Source organism: Bubalus bubalis, chromosome 14 (assembly GCF_019923935.1).
Source record: "Bubalus bubalis isolate 160015118507 breed Murrah chromosome 14, NDDB_SH_1, whole genome shotgun sequence".
Taxonomy (NCBI): domain Eukaryota; kingdom Metazoa; phylum Chordata; class Mammalia; order Artiodactyla; family Bovidae; genus Bubalus; species Bubalus bubalis.
The window spans coordinates 17,044,252-17,062,824 of record NC_059170.1 but is presented as its reverse complement, the minus strand read 5'-3'; the positions used below and the strand labels follow the sequence as shown (position 1 = coordinate 17,062,824).

The window sequence follows — 18,573 nt, the reverse complement described above, 5'->3', positions numbered from 1 at the left end:
GAGAATCGTGAGGAGGGTTTGCTTACTTGGACCCAAGGTGAGTAGTGGAAGATTATGCTAAGATAGTGACATTGGAGGTCTGAAAGATGAGAAACAGTTGGTTGAGGTGTGGGGCTAGTGTCTAGGCAGAAGAGGAGAGGATTTGGTAGTTTGAGGAATAAAAATAATTTCTGTACAATTGGAGACAGTGGAGGTAAGATGAGGAGGATGGTTATCAATATTGTGATGGTCAGAATGTTTGTGTCTCCCCAAGAAACCCATAATTTGACATTTTAACTCCCGAGATGATGGTATTAAGAAGTGAGGCTTTGATGAACTGATTAGATCAAAAGAGTGGAGCCCTCCTGATTAGTTTTGTAAAAGAGGTGGGAGAAAAATCCCTCACCCGCTTCTGCCATGTGAAGATACAGTAAGAAGGCACTTCTGTGAATCCTAAAGCAGGCCCTCACCAGACAAGGAAACTGCCAGTGCCTTGATCTAGGACTTCTCAGCCCCCAGAGTTGTGAGAAATAAATTTCTGGTGTTTATAAGCCAACCACTGTATTTTTTTTTTCATAGCAGCCTGAAAGGACTAAAACAGACAGCATGAACATGAAAAGCACCAGACTAATGGCCAAGGGAACTAGCTGAGAGGCTTAGCTCTCTTTGAAGACAGAAACATTTAAATCCCAGGAGCTCAGATGCACTCTTTGAATAGTTCTTTTCCAATGATGGGCAACTTTCACCTACAGAAAACCTATTTACACCACTTAAGTTGAAACAGGATTATCCAGTTTCCACTGGCCTTTGCATAGATGAATAAACAGAAGCCCAGAAAAGGAAATGTCATCACCAACTGTTTCGCAGGCACTAACAATTGTATGGTCTTGGACACTTTCTGAGCCAGTTCTGTCCAACAGAAATGGAATGGAAGCCACAAAGAGAGCCACACGAGTACTTTACATTTTCTACTAACCACATTTTAAAAAGTAAATAGAAATGGTGAAGTAAATAGTAAAGTGAAATTAAATTTTATATTTTATTTGACCCTAAGTATAACTTCAACATGTAATCAACGCAAGTCTTAGAAATCAGATGGGTATTTTCATTACACTTAAAGCACATTTTAATTCAGACTAGCCATAGTTCAAGCCCTCTACACATGTGGTTAGTAGGTAGAGTACTGGACAGCGCAGTTCAATGCCTCAGTTTTCTCTGTGAACTGAGAATAAAATGAGGACTAAAACTGCCTACGTCACTGATGGATTAAGAGAGGACAAGGGAAACACCGTGCATTCTGCCCTGCACTCCGCCCAGCACTTAGAGGGCGCGCAATAAATCTTGCTTCCTTTACTCTTTTCTTTTAACGCACCGCCCCCTTCAAGTCTCCGCCCCTTTCCCCGCCCCCTTCAAGTTCCGGGCGGAAGTAGTGCTGTTAAAAGCAGGGCGCTTTGCACTATCGCTGCATTTTACTGCAGTGTGGCCGGCTTGCTTGTCGCGCGCACTTCTGCTTCATTGGCTCTGCGGCCCCTGCTCCAGGAGCTTTACGGCAGTGTGGCTGGAGCTGCTGCTCTGGGGGCCGCGGTTTGGTCGTGAGTGGAGGGAATCCGAGTAGCCAGTGTTGACTGAGACTGCAACCATGGACGTTGGGGAACTTCTGAGCTACCAGGTATGAGGGTCGAGGAGGGCTGGGGGGACCGTCCTCTCACCCAGGCAGGAATCGCAGGACCAGAGTTCCTTCATATCACTTTCTCCCATCTCTTCCCTGGCCCTGGGTCCTCTCACTTCTCGTGTCAACCGGGTCCCTCCCTCGAATTTCTCCTGGGTTCTTTCAATTCATTACGATCCTCAAGGCCCGGACCTCTTCTTAACTTCACTCTGGGCCTCTTCTCACCCTACCCTGAGACTTGACTGCCTTTCACTTTTCTGAAGGCCCCAGACTATCTTCACAACCATTCCCCTTTAATTCTCCTCTTCAAGTCACTGAGTTGATGATCGTGGTGGGAAAGCATTGGCCTTTCTTGCATTTGAGTATCAGCTTCTCTACTGATCGACTCTGTGGCTTTGGGACAAGTTTTGTTGTCTTCTTGGAGCCTCAACTTCTGTATGTATAAAACAGAGACAGTAATAGCTACCTATTAGGGTAGTTTGCGGGGAAGGCAATGGCACCCCACTCCAGTACTCTTGCCTGGAAAATCCCATGGACGGAGGAGCCTGGAAGGCTGCAGTCCATGGGGTCGCTGAGGATCGAACACGACTGAGCGACTTCACTTTCACTTTTCACTTTCATGCATTGGAGAAGAACACTCCTGTGTTCTTGCCTGGAGAATCCCAGGGACGGGGGACCCTGGTGGGCTGCCGTCTATGGGGTTGCACAGAGTCGGACACGACTGAAGTGACTTAGCAGCAGGGTAGTTTGAGGACTGTAGTCAATGAGTATGAAAGCTGATTTTAAAGTGCAGAAAGTTGGACACATGTTAATTGCAGTTGTTGGCAGATGCTTGACTTTCTCACATGTGATGGATCCCTAGGACTCTTCTTGTCCCATTTGCTCAGAATACATGTGGGGAAACTGACCCAGAGGGTAAAAAAAGACTTTTCCAAAGTCACTCAATAAGAGCTTTGATTAGAGACGAGGTCTTTTGGCTCCCAGCTCAACCGTTTTACCTTTCTTTGGTCTTCCTAAATGTCCAGTATGGTAGCCACTAGCCACATACAGCTGTTGAACACTTGAAATGGGACTAGTCTGAATTGTGTTAAATTACACTTTCTGCCGTAAGGGTGGTATCATCTGCATATCTGAGATTATTGATATTTCTCCTGGCAATCTTGATTCCAGCTTGTGCTTCTTCCAGTGTTTCTCATGACATACTCTGCATATAAGTTAAATAAGCAGGGTGACAATATACAGCCTTGACGTACTCCTTTTCCTATTTGGAACCAGTCTGTTGTTCCATGTCAAGTTCTAACTGTTGCTTCCTGACCTGCATATAGGTTTGTGAAGAGGAAGTTCAGGTGGTCTGGTATTTTCATCTCTTTCAGAATTTTCCACAGTTTACTGTGCTGGGAGAAATATTAATAACCTCAGATATGCAGATGACACCACACTTATGGCAGAAAGTGAAGAGGAACTAAAAAGCCTCTTGATGAAAGTGAAAGAGGAGAGTGGAAAAGTTGGCTTAAAGCTCAACATTCAGAAAACTAAGATCTTGGCATCTGGTCCCATCACTTCATGGCAAATAGATGGGGAAACAGTGGACACAGTGTCAGACTTTATTTTTTGGGGGCTCCAAAATCACTGCAGATGGTGATTGCAGCCATGAAATTAGAAGACGCTTATTCCTTGGAAGGAAGGTTATGACCAACCTAGATAGTGTATTAAAAAGCAGAGACATTACTTTGCCAACAAAGATCCGTCTAGTCAAGGCTATGGTTTTTCCAGTAGTCATGTATGGATGTGAGAGTTGTACTGTGAAGAAAGCTGAGCGCCGAAAAATTGATGCTTTTGAATTGTGGTGTTGGAGAAGACTCTTGAGAGTCCCTTGGACTACAAGGAGATCCAACCAGTCCGTCCTAAAGGAGATCAGTCCTGGGTGTTCATTGGAAGGACTGATGTTGAAGCAGAGGCTCCAATACTTTGGCCACCTAATGCTAAGAGCTGACTCATTTGAAAAGACCCTGATGTTGGGAAAGATTGAAGGCAGGAGGAGAAGGGGACGACAGAGGATGAGATGGTTGGATGGCATCACCAACTCAATGGACATGAGTTTGGGTAAACTCCAGGAGATAGTGATGGACAGGGAGGCCTGGCGTGCTGCAATTCATGGGGTCGCAAAGAGTCGGACATGACTGAGCGACTGAATTGAACTGACTGACACTTAGAATAATCAGTATAAAAAAGTAAAATTTTAATATTGATTACATGATCATATCAATTACTTTGACTATTGATCATACTGATTAAATAATTGTATATGGGTAATGGGCAAAATAAAATATATTCAAAATAAATTTTACCTATTTCTGTTGACTTTAAATGTTGCTACTGGCCTTTTAGTGTGGCTACTAAAATTACATATATAGCTGGCTTTTCATTTTCCTTGGACAGCTCTGCAGTAGAGAATAGGGGACTAAGAACCATGCATCTGGAGCTCTGTTGCTTGGCGTCCCTGTTTTGCTGCTCCCTGACTGCTGTGACCTGGAACAAAATATTTAACTTCTCTCTGCCTTGGTTTCCTCATCTTGTAAGTGAGGGCAATGAAAGTACCTATCATATAAGTCTGTTGTGAAGCTGTTGTGAAATGTGAAGTGTTTGGAGCAATGCTTGTCACAGAATAAACGTTTGAAGAATATTAGCAATTATATTCATGCAATTCCCTCAGCCAATATATTGTACATAGTACTGACCTTGGAGACTCTGGACATCATGGGAAAGAACTTGTAAGCAATATGAAGTATATAGCCAAGTGATTTCCTTTTTAAGACAGTAATTGGATGTGAAAGAAGAACGGAGATAGGTGGGTTGAATGAGTGGTTATATCTCTGGTGGCTCAGATGGTAAAGGATCTGTCTGCAATGTTGGAAAACTGGGTTCAATCCCTGGGTCAGGAAGATCCTCTGGAGAAAGGAGTGGCAACCCATTCCAGTATTCTTGCCTGGAGGATCCCATGGGCAGAGAAGCCTGGTGGGCTACAGTCCGTGGGTTCCGAAGAGTTGGACACAACTAAGGCAGTCCATTGAGTCTCAAAGAGTTGGACATGACTGAGCAACTAACACTTTCACTTTGATGCCTGTTTGGCCTACACATGAGCACACTACTCATAAAATGGGCTTCCCAGGTGGCTAAAGTGGTAAAGAATGTGCCTGCCAATGCAGAAGACACAGGAGACTCAGGTTCAATCCCTGGGTCTGGAAGATCCCCTGGAAGAGGAAATTGACAACTCATTCCAGTATTCTTGCTGGATTAATCCCATGGACAGAGAAGCCTGGTGGGCTGCAGTCCATGGGTTCCAAAGAGTTGGACACAACTAAGGTGGCAGAGCACTCATAGAACATTAAAGCTTGAAATGGTTCATTTATTTGCTCAACAAATATTTATTGAGTATGTACTTTGCAAGGCACTGTATCCACTGATACACAGCACTGAACAAAACAGACAAGGTTCTTGCTTTGTGGAGCTTATAATCTGGTGGGGAAGTAGCAAGATAAGAGTAAATGAATGAGAAATTCAGGTCATGAGAAGTGCTTTGAAGGATACACAGGATATACTATGGAACTGGGCTGTCTGATATAGCCACTGGTCACATGTTACTAGTGAACTCTTGAAATGTGGCTAGTTTGAGTTGAGGTCTGCTACCATGTAAAGTATACACTGGATTTTCAAGATTTAGTGTGAAGGAAGTGATGAAAAGGTGACTAAAGTATATTATTTTTTATATTGATTCCATGCTGAAATGATGCTCAGGGTATATTGACTTAAAGAAAATTATTAAGACTAGTATTATCATCTTAAAAACATTTAAAATGTTTTTAAATTTAAAATGTGGCTACTGGAAAATTTAAAGTTATATATGCATCATATGCAAAAGTTATATTTAAAGTTATATTTGCCATATTTAAAATGTGGCTACTAGAAAATTTAAAGTTATATATGCATAAAGTTATATATACATCTTATGGCTTTCAATATATTTTTGTTGGACAGCAATGGTTTTATTTTTGTCTTTATTTATTTATTTTTTAAATTGTTGGGCTGCACTGCACAGCATGTGGAATCTTAGAGTTGCCTGACCAGAGACTGAACCTACACTCTCTGCAGTGGAAGTGCAGAGTCCTAACCACTGGACACCAGGGAAGCCCTGGACAGCACCATTAAAGAAAATAACCCACGGAAGTGGGAGACAGGACCTATTATTTTTAGATAATATGGTCTGGGAAAGACTTTGAAGAATGGACATGGTAAGATGGTTGAGAAGGAATCAATCATGTGAAAAGCACAGAATAATCAAAACAGAGGGAATAGCAAGTACATAGACTCTGAAGTAGAAGGTGGTGCAGCCTGTTAGAGGATCAGGAAGAGGACTGATGTAGCTGGAACTTGGTAAATGAGCAGGGGAATGAAAAGCGATGAAATTGGAGATGTAGGCAGATGACCAGCTATGGAGGCCTTGCTGTGGGCCATAATAAGGAGTTTGAATTCCATTTTGAGAGTTGTTACAGACACCCTCATTCAACCCACATGTGTACAAATGAAAAGTGAACCCCATTTTGGTAAAGGGACTTCCCAAAGGTTGTGGGCCAAGGTAGTGGCTGGAGTCAAAACCAGAATCCTGATCTTATTTCCAGCTCTGTTCATTCTCTATGCGGCACTGTTCATGCAGTTTTCTTTCTGTAAGATCAGTGTCCACTCCTCCTGTTCCTAAAAGATGGTACAGTCTAGAATCCAGTCCATGATAAATCAGATGCACCCATCCTCTTGTGGAAAGTCATGAGGATCACCCAAGTTAACAGCTGCAAAAGCTCTTTGAAAACGGGAAGTTTTTATAGACATGAAAGATGGATTGCATGCTTGCATCCTATCTCTAAATATAACAACCCTATGTGGAGGGCTGTTTTAAATCTCTGCTATACAAATGAGAGAACTGAGGTACAAAAAAGTGCCTGCCCCAGAGCTGGAGCTCCTACCCATGGTGCTGGGCTGAACTAACCTGCTTTTAGATACGTCCTTACATTAATTCTCAACATGCTCTTTGAGGTAGGTGGCAAGCCCGTTTTATAGAAAAGGAAACTCAAGCTGGAGGGGTCAGTTACCTGCCCAAGATGAAACAGTAAGGAGCAGAGCTAGAACTGGAAGCAATTGAATACCCAAATCTAGTTTTCCAATTTAAAAAAAAACTTTTAAAATTGAACTATGGTACATGTATAGACGAATGCACGAATCTTAAGTGCTTTTGATTTTAGTTGTCATTTACAAAATAGACTGAGCATGACCACTAGTGTTCATTTCTCAGGGACAAAGCGGTCTGATTTGAACATCCCCACCCCCAGAGTTTGATTCAGTAAGTCTCCCATGAGACCTTAGCATTTGATTTCTAACAAGATGCCAGGTGATGCTTAAGCTGTGGGTCCAGGGACCCCACTTTGAGACCCCCTGGCCTAGAATGATCTACATTCCTCTTAAGTTTTCTTCAACTGAGACATTTCACCTCCCTTTTCATGGCCATTAGTTTGCAGTATTTTGAGTGTAAGCTGTACTTTTCCCCCTGCCATCTAAGATATTGAGAATAAATCAGTTAATCTTTCTGGGCCTCAGTTTCCTCATATGACTAATGAGGGAAGATTAAGTAAGTTCCTCTGAGCTCCCTTCTAGCTTTAAAATTCTGTGATAACTAATTATTTAGGCCAAGAGTGCCAGAGATTTCAAGGGATAAAAAAAGCTTGACATAGAAGGATGAACTGGGGCTGAAAATCTGGGAGACTTGAGTTTTAATCCTACCTTTATCATTATTTATCTGGGTGACTCAGGATAAGTCGCTTTCTTCTCTGTACATCATTTTTTTTTTAATCATGATTAATATACAATGAGATTGAGCTCTATGACTTCTCATTCTTTCCTTTCCTAAAATTCAAAGGTAAATAAAGAAAATCTGTAATGTCAAGATGTTTATTAAAAGTATTTGACATTTTTTGAGTGCTTACAAAGTCTCACTTTTGGGGCAGCTTGGTGGGAAGATTGCAATTTTCTACTGAGATTGGTTCTTCTAATAATAGAGTTAGGCAGCAAGCGCCTCAGTATATGCCTTATATCCTTGACATATGTTAACTATTCATTTGAGAAGACAGGAGAATTACAATGTGGACAGGAGGTGGTGGAAAAAGTCTTAAAGAGGAAACTAGTTATGTTCCCAATATGGAAATGTACTTTTTTGATGCCTTCAGGCTTAGACATCTCATCAAGAAGTGTGCCCAGCAGTTCCTTGGCTGAGAAGTTTCTGCTGCATAGACGCGTGTATGAACTCCAGGGCATTCTCATTAATACTAATTCCACAGATGTCTGGAAAAAGTTCTTACCTCTGAAGTTTTCCAATAAAGAATTCTCATTTAGTGCAGTTTGGCTCGGTGGGAATGACTCGCTTTGTGACACGAGAGTATTCTCTTTGAGGCAGATTGGGGTCGAGGACCCTTGGTTTTGGCAATACTGCAGACACCCACTCCTCTTGTTACTTGTCAGTAATATAACAGTTCCTGAGATTGCAATGGCTTGTTGGAATCTAGCATCTTTCTCCTTCACCCTTCTTCTTTCTTTCTTTTGAAATAAAAAATTTTAATGACAGTAATTTGACAGGAGTAATATTAAAAGAAAGTGTTCAAGAAAAAGGAAACTATTACCCCTAATCCTATAAATATTTTCATATTCCCAGAGGACTTTTGTGTTTTTCATGATTATGCTATGCTATGCTATGCTAAGTCACTTCAGTCGTGTCCGACTCTGTGCGACCCCATAGACGGCAGCCACCAGGTTCCCCCATCCCTGGGATTCTCCAGGCAAGAACACTGGAGTGGGTTGCCATTTCCTTCTCCAATGCATGAAAGTGAAAAGTGAAAGCGAACTCGCTCAGTCGTGTCCGACTCTTAGCGACTCCATGGACTGCAGCCTACCAGGCTCCTCCATCCATGGGATTTTCCAGGCAAAAGTACTGTGTGTTCTATGTTTTAACATCGCCAGAAATATTTTTTGTTTCTGCATGTTATTTTTAATGTCTGCAAACTTTTTTTTTTTTTTTTTTTTTTGCTTAAGTCATAAGCCAACCATTTTCTCCTAAATTGTTCTTCTATAATCGAGTACTTAGGTGGTTTCCAGGTTTTGTTCTTGGAGATAATATTGCTGTGAACTTCTTTATTCAGGTAGCATTTCCCCCTCACATCTGCTGTAGTAATTATCAAATGATTGGATTTGCCTGGAGAGGGGATGCTGGAAATGGATTGGTTTGGTTGTTGAGGAAAAGGAGAAGATATTGGAATCTCAGCCCTGATGAATGAAGGGGGCTAAGGAGTCATTCTTGACTATGGTTAGGGAGTACAAAAGCCCTCAGTGAAATGTACAGAGCATTGAGCAAGTGAAGAGGAGTGGCAGCAAATGACGGGTTGCCTCAGCTGCAGAAGTTGAAGCAGGACACAGCGCTCATGTGGGATTAATCCCTTATCAGTTGACAACAGTGGTATGTGTTCTAGTTTTACTGCAATCTTGACAACTACTAGTTGTCTTAATTCATTTTTTCTCATTAATCTAGTAAGTATATAAAGTGTTAGTTCATTTGCTTTAATAAGCATTTTTTCCGTTTGTTTATCGTTTGTACTTCTTATCATCTGCTTCTTTTTCCTAGAGTTGTAGTTTATAACTGTGCTTTTCTGTTGTGTTTTTTGTTGATGAAAAAATTTCAGAAGGCTGGACCCTGTGCTCAAATGTATCTTTTCTTTGGTAGCCCCATTTTACCCAAGAACTCTGAGAATATTATCCTAATCATGATGTCTCTTACAGCATCGTGAAATAGGCTCTTTTTGCATGACGGTTGAGACTAGCGCTTTTCGAAGTTACTCGTTGGTGGGACTATAAATAACAAATTGCTATTGGTATTGATATTCCCATTTCAGGGTGTTTTCTGTTTCATCTTCTGGGTCACTTTTTTGTTAATGCTCCCTCCCTCCCTTTGTGATCTTACCTTCTCTCTTTTCCCTGGTGAGTTCCTTTTATGCTCATAAAATACATTCTTTTTATGTACCTCCTTGCACACTAGGCAGTGAACTGAGAGGCAGGGACCAGCACCGGAGTGTCTCACTCATAATTGATACCTAATAAATGATCATCTAATGATGGAGTGAATGAACTAGTATGTGGCTTTAAATATGCCTTTTGGAAAGCTTTTCTTCTAATATCTTGTCTGCTTGCTGGCTTGTATCTCTTTGCTTTCATGTTAGACTTCAAGAAAGTTTGTTTTAAATCCATTACTTCAGTTACTAAATTGTCCTCTGCTTCCTTATCATGTCTTGCTCCTGTTGCTACAAAACCTACATTCTTTTTTAAGAAAAAAACAACAAAACTTTTAATTTTGATCTAACTTTAAACTTACAGAAGTTTTGCAAAAATAGTATGGAGAGTTCCCATATGCTCCTCAAATAACTTCCCTTAAAGTTATACAACCAGAGTACAGTGGTCAAAATCAGGAAATTAACATTCGTATACCGATAACAAACTATAGTCTTAAATGTCACCAGTTTTGTTTGTTTTGTTTTCTAACATATATTGTAAATGCTTTCTTTTTTAATTATTTTTTTTATTGAAGTATGGATGATTTACAATATTGTTGTAGTTTCTGGTTTACAGCAAAGTGATTCAGTTAAAACATGTGTATCTGTACCTGTATATATTTTCCATCATGGTTTATTATAGGACCCTGAATATAGTTCCCTGTGCTATATGGTAGAACCTTGTTGTTTATCTATTTTAGGTATAGTAGTTTGTACCTTCTAATCCCAAACTTCTAATTTATCCCTTCCCACCCCCTTTCCCCTTTGGTAACCTTAAATTTGTTTTCTGTCTGTGAGTCTGTTTTGTAAATAAGTTCATTTGTATCGTATTTGAGACTCCACGTATAAGTGCTATCACGTGGTATTTGTCTTTCCCCTTCTAACTTACTTCACTTAGTATGATAACCTCTAGAGCCTCATTATTCTTGACTCTTCACTAGAATTTGATTCTGTAACCCGGTTCCTCAGCTTAGAGGAACTCATCCATCCTTTTGTCCTTAGGCAGCTTTATATAAACTCTTGGCTCACTAGCCCTGATTTAGCTTTCATGTGTCTACTGAACCTTCTAACCAGATGCTCTGGTATCACATAATCCCCTGCGTCTCTCCACCAGCCCCCTTATCACCTACCCCCGGTTCTGCATTTCAGTCAAGGGTGTAGCTGCCTCCGGCTGACTTGAGAAAAGCCCTGGACCTATTTCTCAAAGATGAAAGACAGGTTCTTTTCTGTATGGAAAACACGAACTTTCAATTGGGGGGCTAGCTCCTCTCTCAGGAGTCAGGAGGGTGCTAGGATCTGAAAATGCTTAAGCCACTGTTCTGGCTGTCATGGCAACCCACTCCAGTACTCTTGCCTAGAAAATTCCATGGATGGAGGAGCCTGGTGGGCTATAGTCCATGGGGTCACAAAGAGTCAGACACGACTGAGTAACTTCACGACACCACGACGACCGGCTGTCATGGAGCTTACAGTCTAAAGGGAAGCGCCTCACAGATTTGAGAATTGATAACACAGGTGTCTGGCGGGCTGCAGTCCGTGGGGTCACAGAGAATTGGACGTGACTGAGTAACTGAACAACAGCAAACACTATGCAGTACCACTGAGTGAACAGGAAGTCGGGGCAAAGAGGCAGGAGGAGTCCTGCCGTTGGGAAGTTGGGAAGGCTTTGCAAGGGAGTTGTGGCTTCTTTAGGAGCCTTCTCTCTATCCTTTCTATTTCACTCGCCACCATCTTAGTTTACACTCTTGGGACTTTGTCAAATAAGTAGTTTTCTAGTAGATCTTATACTGGCATGATAAATGTTGGTTTGTTTCCTCCATGAGCCTACTCTGATCATGGCCGTCAGCCCTACCTATTTCCGCTTCCTTGGAGATAGGTCTTATTGAGATGCCTAATTTTGGAGGTGAACTTAAGGAAGCCATAGCTTTCTGCAGTCTTTCACTAGATGTCACTGTTTAAATTGGGGGATTGCATTTATAAGACCCCGATAGAGAAGTTGTCACATGTAAAAATGATTGCTTTGGAGAATGTGGATGGTTCAAAATAGCTCTGTTGGAGAAAATAGTTCAAACACATGCCCTTCTGAATGTGCTCATTTTAGACATCTTTTAATGTTTAGTGTGGTGGGTGAACCTTCACTCTGGGTTAGACAGACTGCCTGTGTTTGAATTCCACCTCTGCTACTTGATAGCTATGTGACTTTAATTAATCTCGTTAAGCCTCAGGTCTTCATCTTTAAAATACAGATTATATAATAGAGTCTGTCTCTGCCCCACCATCTTTTTAAAAAGCTCCACTTCACCATCTTTTTTGAAGATACAGGATCAAATGAGACAGTGTGGGAAGTGCTAAGTAGTATAGTGCCTGGCATATGGTAAGTGTCCAGTACATGCTAGCTGTTAATTTTGTGATTGATATAATTATAAACAACACCGATGGTATAGCAGAAGGGAAAAATGTTTTTCTCGAATTCTGCAGAGCTGCCTTAGAATTCCCAAGGTCACCAGTCCCTTGGAGATTAAGGTTTCGAGCGCTATAAAAGGAAATGGGAGCAGTTTGTCACACACACGCCAACGTGTAGAACTGTTCTCGGTAGATAGAGTGTAACCCTGTGCTACCACACTTAGCAGCCACCGATACCAAGAATTATATCCTCAACACAGTAATTCTTTTTGCCATGTCTCTTTAATATTACTAAGATATCTCAGCTTTCCTCTTTTCTAGCGCCAGGAATCTCATTTACAAATTATTCCTTTCTTTTTCTTTTTTCCCCTTAATGTTCCTGAAGGAAGTAATTGGTTTTGGGCTGAGTCTTGTACAACTGTAGAGAAAATGGAATCAGGAGGAGATACAGCAGGCATTCTCTAACCTTCTCCAAGACCAGCCATTTGATTCTAGTACTTCAGCTGAATAGTTAAAGAACATTTTCTTTTCCATGGAGTTCCTGGAGCCTGTTGGCCTAAACTTTGGAATGCCAGCTCCATTGTGAGCTGGTAAATAGAAAGTGGATTACCTTCCTTGTGAGTTCAGTGAAAGGTCTAGTAAGACTGCCGCAGCGCCATTTCATCTCTTAACTCATTTTAGATTATCAGTTGCCTGTAAGCAGATTGTCTACTTTGGCTCCTCAGACTTTCCTTCAAGTACCCATTGGTGTCCAAAGTCAGGGACTGAACTGAGAAGAATTTGAAATAGAGCACAGAGTATTATGATGCTTCTCTCTGACTGTGTCTGGCTGTATTCCAAAGACAGGTATGATCAATTATTGAACACTTTGGCATTATTCATGGGCTCATTCTGTTAGTACATAATATTGAGCATTGATTACATTTTTATTTGACACCCCTGCTCCAGTTAAGAGCAACTTAAGTTTAGAATCACTTTTGGATTCAGTCTTCAATAGACTTAACCATTAACAGTCCATCAGCCCTCTGCCGGTGTATTGTATGTTTTTAGGGTATTATGACACATGCTCACAGTCAGGCTGTGAGCCAATCCAGATTTTTGAGGGCTGGTAAATTTCATTGGGGCTTCCCAGGTGGCGCTAGTGGTAAAGAACTTGCCTGCCAACACAGGAGATGCAAGAGACTCAGGTTCGATCCCTGGGTCGGGAAGATCCCCTGGAGGAGGAAATGGCAACCCACCCCAGTATTCTTGCCTAGAGAATCCCATGGACAGAGGAGCCTGGCAGGCTACAGTCCATAGGGTCACAGAGAGTCAGACACGACTGAAGTGATTTAATACCTAAATTTTGTTTGAATTGGTAAGGTTTTAGAAAAGGCAGAGGAACCAGAGATCAAATTGCCAACATCTGCTGGATCATCGAAAAAGCAAGAGAGTTCCAGAAAAACATCTATTTCTGCTTTATTGACTATGCCAAAGCCTTTGACTGCATGGATTACAATAAACTGTGGAAAATTCTGAAAGAGATGGGAATACCAGACCACCTGACCTGCCTCTTTAGAAATCTGTATGCAGGTCAGGAAGCAGCAGTTAGAACTGGACATGGAACAGCAGACTGGTTCCAAATAGGAAAAGGAGTACGTCAAGGCTGCATATTGTCACCCTGCTTATTTAACTTATATGCAGAGTACATCATGAGAAATGCTGGGCTGGAAGAAGCACAAGCTGGAATCAAGATTGTCGGGAGAAATATCAATAACCTCAGATATGCAGATGACACCACCCTTATGGCAGAAAGTGAAGAGGAACTAAAAAGCCTCTTGATGAAAGTGGAAGAGGAGAGTGAAAGAGTCGGCTTAAAGCTCAACATTCAGAAAACGAAGATCATGGCACCTGGTCCCATCACTTCATGGGAAATAGATAGGGAAACAGTGGAAACAGTGTCAGACTTTATTTTTCTGGGCTCCAAAATCACTGCAGATGGTGACTGCAGCCATGAAATTAAAAGATGCTTACTCCTTGGAAGAAAAGTTATGACCAACCTAGATAGCATATTGAAAAGCAGAGACATTACTTTGCCAACAAAGGTCCGTGTAGTCAAGGCTATGGTTTTTCCTGTGGTCATGTATGGATGTGAGAGTTGGACTGCGAAGAAGGCTGAGAGCCAAAGAATTGATGTTTTTGAACTGTGGTGTTGGAGAAGACTCTTGAGAGCCCCTTGGACTGCAAGGAGATCCAACCAGTCCATTCTGAAGGAGATCAGCCCTAGGATTTCTTTGGAAGGAATGATGCTAAAGCTGAAACTCCAGTACTTTGGCCACCTCATGTGAAGAGTTGACTCATTGGAAAAGACTCTGATGCTGGGAGGGATTGGGGGCAGGAGGAGAAGGGGATGACAGAGGATGAGATGGCTGGATGGCATCACTGACTCAATGGACGTGAGTCTGGGTGAACTCCTGGAGTTGGTGATGGACAGGGAGGCCTAGCATGCTGCAATTCATGGGGTCACAAAGAGTCAGACACGACTGAGCGACTGAACTGAACTGAACTGAATCCTTATTGAGCCTTTCATCTTTGAATTATTCAACACATTTATGAAGTGCCTACTAAATGCAGGATGTTTTTGTAGACACCAGAAATGGAGTGATACATGAGACAGTTGCAGTCTCTAGTCTTTAGAGAACTTATACCCAGGGAACCAAGACAGAAAATAAAGAGAAACAAATATAAATAAGAGCACCTAAACATGCAAACAAATAATGCTAGAGAAATAAAAACAAGATAACTTTAAATAGAGATATGAAGGGGGAAAAGGGCTGATGTAATGGAGTGATGGGGGACCACCATAAGTTCCAGAAGGGCTCTCTGAGGAGATAATGTTGATACTGATAATGAATAACGAGCAGGATCCAACCACATGAAGAGCTGTGGGAATAGCAACGTAAGCCAAGGGGAAAACCACTACAAAAGCCCTAAGGTGGGAACAGGCTTGTCATGTTTGAGGCAGTATAGGTAGAGCATGGTGAGTGAGGAGGGTAAGGATGGAGCGGTCTGCTCTGGGGAGGATCAGTTCAGTTCATTCGCTCAGTCGTGTCAGACTCTTTGTGACTCCATGGACTGCAGCACACCAGGCCTTCCTGTCCATCACCAACTCCCAGAGCTTGCTCAAACTCACATGCATCAAGTCGGTGACACCATCCAACCATCTCGTCCTCTGTCGTCCCTTTCTCCTCCTGCCTTCAATCTTTCCCAGCATCAGGGTCTTTTCCAATGAGTCGGCTCTTTGCATCAGGTGGCCAAAATATTGGTGTTTCAGCTTCAGCGTCAGTCCTTCCAATGAATATTCAGGACTAATTTCCTTCAGGATTGACTGGTTTGATCTCCTTGCAGTCCAAGAGTCTTCTCCAACACTGCAGTTCAAAAGTAGTTCTCCTGGGGAGGATGGGAAACCCTAAAATGTTCACATGTTATTGTCAGTACATCGGGAAGCGGTTGGGGGATTGAAGCTGTGGAGTGATACAATATGATTATGTTTTAAAAGGCCACTACATCTGTGGAATGGAGGCTGGATTGTTGGGGAGCAATCTGGCTGGCTTCATTGTTCAAAGAGGGTGGAATTCACCTTTGTGCTGCAGAGGGCCACAGCTGAAGCTGTGCTCTCACTAGAATAATTGCTTTCCCGCCTAGGTTGTTTTCAGAATCTCCCAATTCTAAACATTTAATCTGTGTTCTGGCTTAATCAAGAAGCAGCACTTTTCCTAGTGCCAGGCTTGGCAGGGAAAATGTGGGCATGGTGCCTTGTGTTGAGCACCCTGGCCTGGAGAGAAAGAAGAAAGCAGCCTCTGGTGGACCTGAGGACAATGCAAGTGACCCTCAGCACCTGGTAACTTGTAGGAAGCTTTGGAATCCATAAACTTTATGTGCCTCTGCAAAACAGTTGCAGATGGTCTGGACGGATGATTAAATATCACCACTGTTTTGCCCAGATCTGCTCTGCTATGGCCATCCTCTCCATGTCTGGTTTTACATTACAGTGAGTAATTAAAGGGGCACCGCCTTTCTGGTTACTTCCAGGACATCTTTTTCAGTTGGCTTGAGGGGAATTTCAGTCTCTGCCAGTTTTATGAGTGACTGCTGTGAGCAGTGGTTGTGAATGGCTACTCTTTGTTTTCAAAATTTAAAAACAACAACAACAACAAAAAAAAAAACACAAAACTGAAAACACAACAACTTGAAAAGAACTCTCTCTAACGAGGGGGAGTAATTGCCTGACTTTGCCGTCTCTGCTGATTCTTCCAGTGGGAGTTCTGCCATCAGACTTGTCACAGTTAGTTGGCAGGGACTTTTTTTCCTGAGTTTGCACGTAGAGATCTGAACGGGCAGAGATAACACAAATTAGCAATGGTACAGGCCTATCTGCAGAGGAACAGATTTCCTTCTGACCAGAGGTGCTGTTGGTGGGCACCATCTAATTTTCTGTGCATCTCTTACCACTGATGACAGGACTTTTCTGCAAATAAAAAGAATTGCTTAAGCACCACCCGAGCTGGGCAGTTTTTACAAGACTTGAGAGTTTCAAAGACCCTCAGGCTGCTTAGCCTGCTAATGTAGTCCCTGAATATTATCTTCCTGGCTTCTCACTGGGGATCCTTATACCTTATTCAGCATAATGAACTTAAGGAGACAGAAATTCTGATTCTTGTCCCTCATTTTTCTCTTTTTCCAAAGATTTCTTCTTCCATCCCCACAGAACTTAAAAGGACACAGAGGGCTCAGTGGGGGGAAAAGAGGTGGTGTCTGCCTTCTGGCTGACGTGACTTGTATGAGTGGTCGGATTCCATAATGAAGATTGCAAATCGCTTTCCATCTTCTTGGTACCTGCCCCATAATTAGAGGTTTAAACATTTTGTTTAAATGAGTAATTTTCCCCCTTACCTTTTCTGTGTGCTTAAAACCACCATTAGAGCAAGATGGAGACTGGTTAACAGTCTGATATTGGGCTCCATATTCTAGTTGTGCTGTTGGCAAGATGTTGATGAATTCTTATTTTAATTGGAAAAAAAAAAAAAAGAAGCAGTTTTTAGCTGTGGTTCATTTTGTGTGAGGTGGAGGCACTTTGATTGCTGAGTATGGGGAGTATACCTTTTTTAGGAGCTTGACACCAAATCTAACAGGATAACATCAGGAGGTGGTGTGCAGCTGGTCTGGAAGTACTGCCTCTACATTAGAGGCAGAGTTGCCTTCAGTTGACAGGTTACCTTTGTGTCTGTCGGAGAAGGGGGTCACTTAAAGGGTTAGTATGTTCCTGATTCGAAGCGAATGAAAAACAGCTCATAGAGGAGCTTGTAGAAACTGTCTTACTTTCAATGAAATAAAAGAATATGTGTTTTCTCCTTCCTGTGTCACCAAGGCAAAAGGACAAGATAGAAGATTGGGAACTACAAGGTATTGAAGAGCCAGGCATTGAGCTATTTGATTTGTCATTCTGTCACATCCTAAAGGCAAGTCCAGGAAGACAGTATTCTTATTTCTATTACATAGGTGAGGAAAGAAAGTTCACAGAGGTTTAGTGACTTGCTCAAAGATAGCCAAGAAGTAGGTGGTAGAATCTTTTTCCTAATTGAGGGCTTCAGTGGATGAAGGTAGCTTAAAAAAAGAAACACCCTAAAGACGAGAATGCAGCAGAATGCTGCCATCACCCTGCCTTGTATTCACCTGTGCTCGGCCATGTGTGTCATTCCTGCCCAGTAGAGCACCACACACTGGTTATCAAATCCAGGGTGGCAGAACACCGTGCATCAGTTAGCAGTCCCCGGGGAAGACTTCAAATGCTGCCCTGGCATCTTGGTATTGGAGCTGCCAAGGAAGGCACAACACAGTCAAGCACTGGATGGAGCAATGCTTTGCTCACAAAGAGGAGAGACAAAGAGAATCAGCTCCGGTGGTGCGCGTCAGTCCCTGGTGGCTAGCAGGGCCCCCCCGCCGCTCCTGTGATGGACGGCTGGCCTGTGTGCACCCCTCTTTCTTAGAGCAGCAGAAGGACCCAGACCTGAAAGGTGTGGTACGACTCAGGGCTGTTGACAGTCATACTTAAGCAGAACAAAGGAACACTTGCTGAGCCTCAGACAGGGAAAGATACTCCCGTACAAAGTGGCAAACCAGGCATTGGCCATATGGGTTCCTTATCTCTTGTAAAGAAGTATTCCAGGCCCAAGGCCCATTTTTATGTGACTGAGTGGGATTTGAAATACTGCATGCATGAAGCTGCCTTTCCCAACAATTCTTTATTGAAATTACTTGATTACCTCTTTCTTCCCACTGGACTTTGATTTCCTCTAGGGCAGTGACTATACTGTACCTACTGTATAATAAATACTCAGTGAATGTGTC

General features: G+C 42.3%; 1 protein-coding gene across 2 annotated transcripts in view; it reads left to right on the top strand.

Annotated features, from left to right (window-relative positions):
- Positions 1-1,430: 1,430 nt before the first annotated feature.
- Positions 1,431-18,573, top strand: part of CTNNBL1 (catenin beta like 1) — a 170,494-nt gene continuing 153,351 nt past the window's right edge. Inside the window, exon 1 of one of the 2 annotated variants that reach the window (XM_006051738.4) lies at positions 1,431-1,648. In XM_006051738.4, the coding sequence (XP_006051800.1) occupies positions 1,619-1,648 (30 nt within the window). In that variant the 5' untranslated portion in view covers positions 1,431-1,618. Of the gene's footprint in view, positions 1,649-9,176; positions 9,198-18,573 lie in introns of those variants that run through there. The other variant, XM_044927661.2, reaches the window with a different exon arrangement.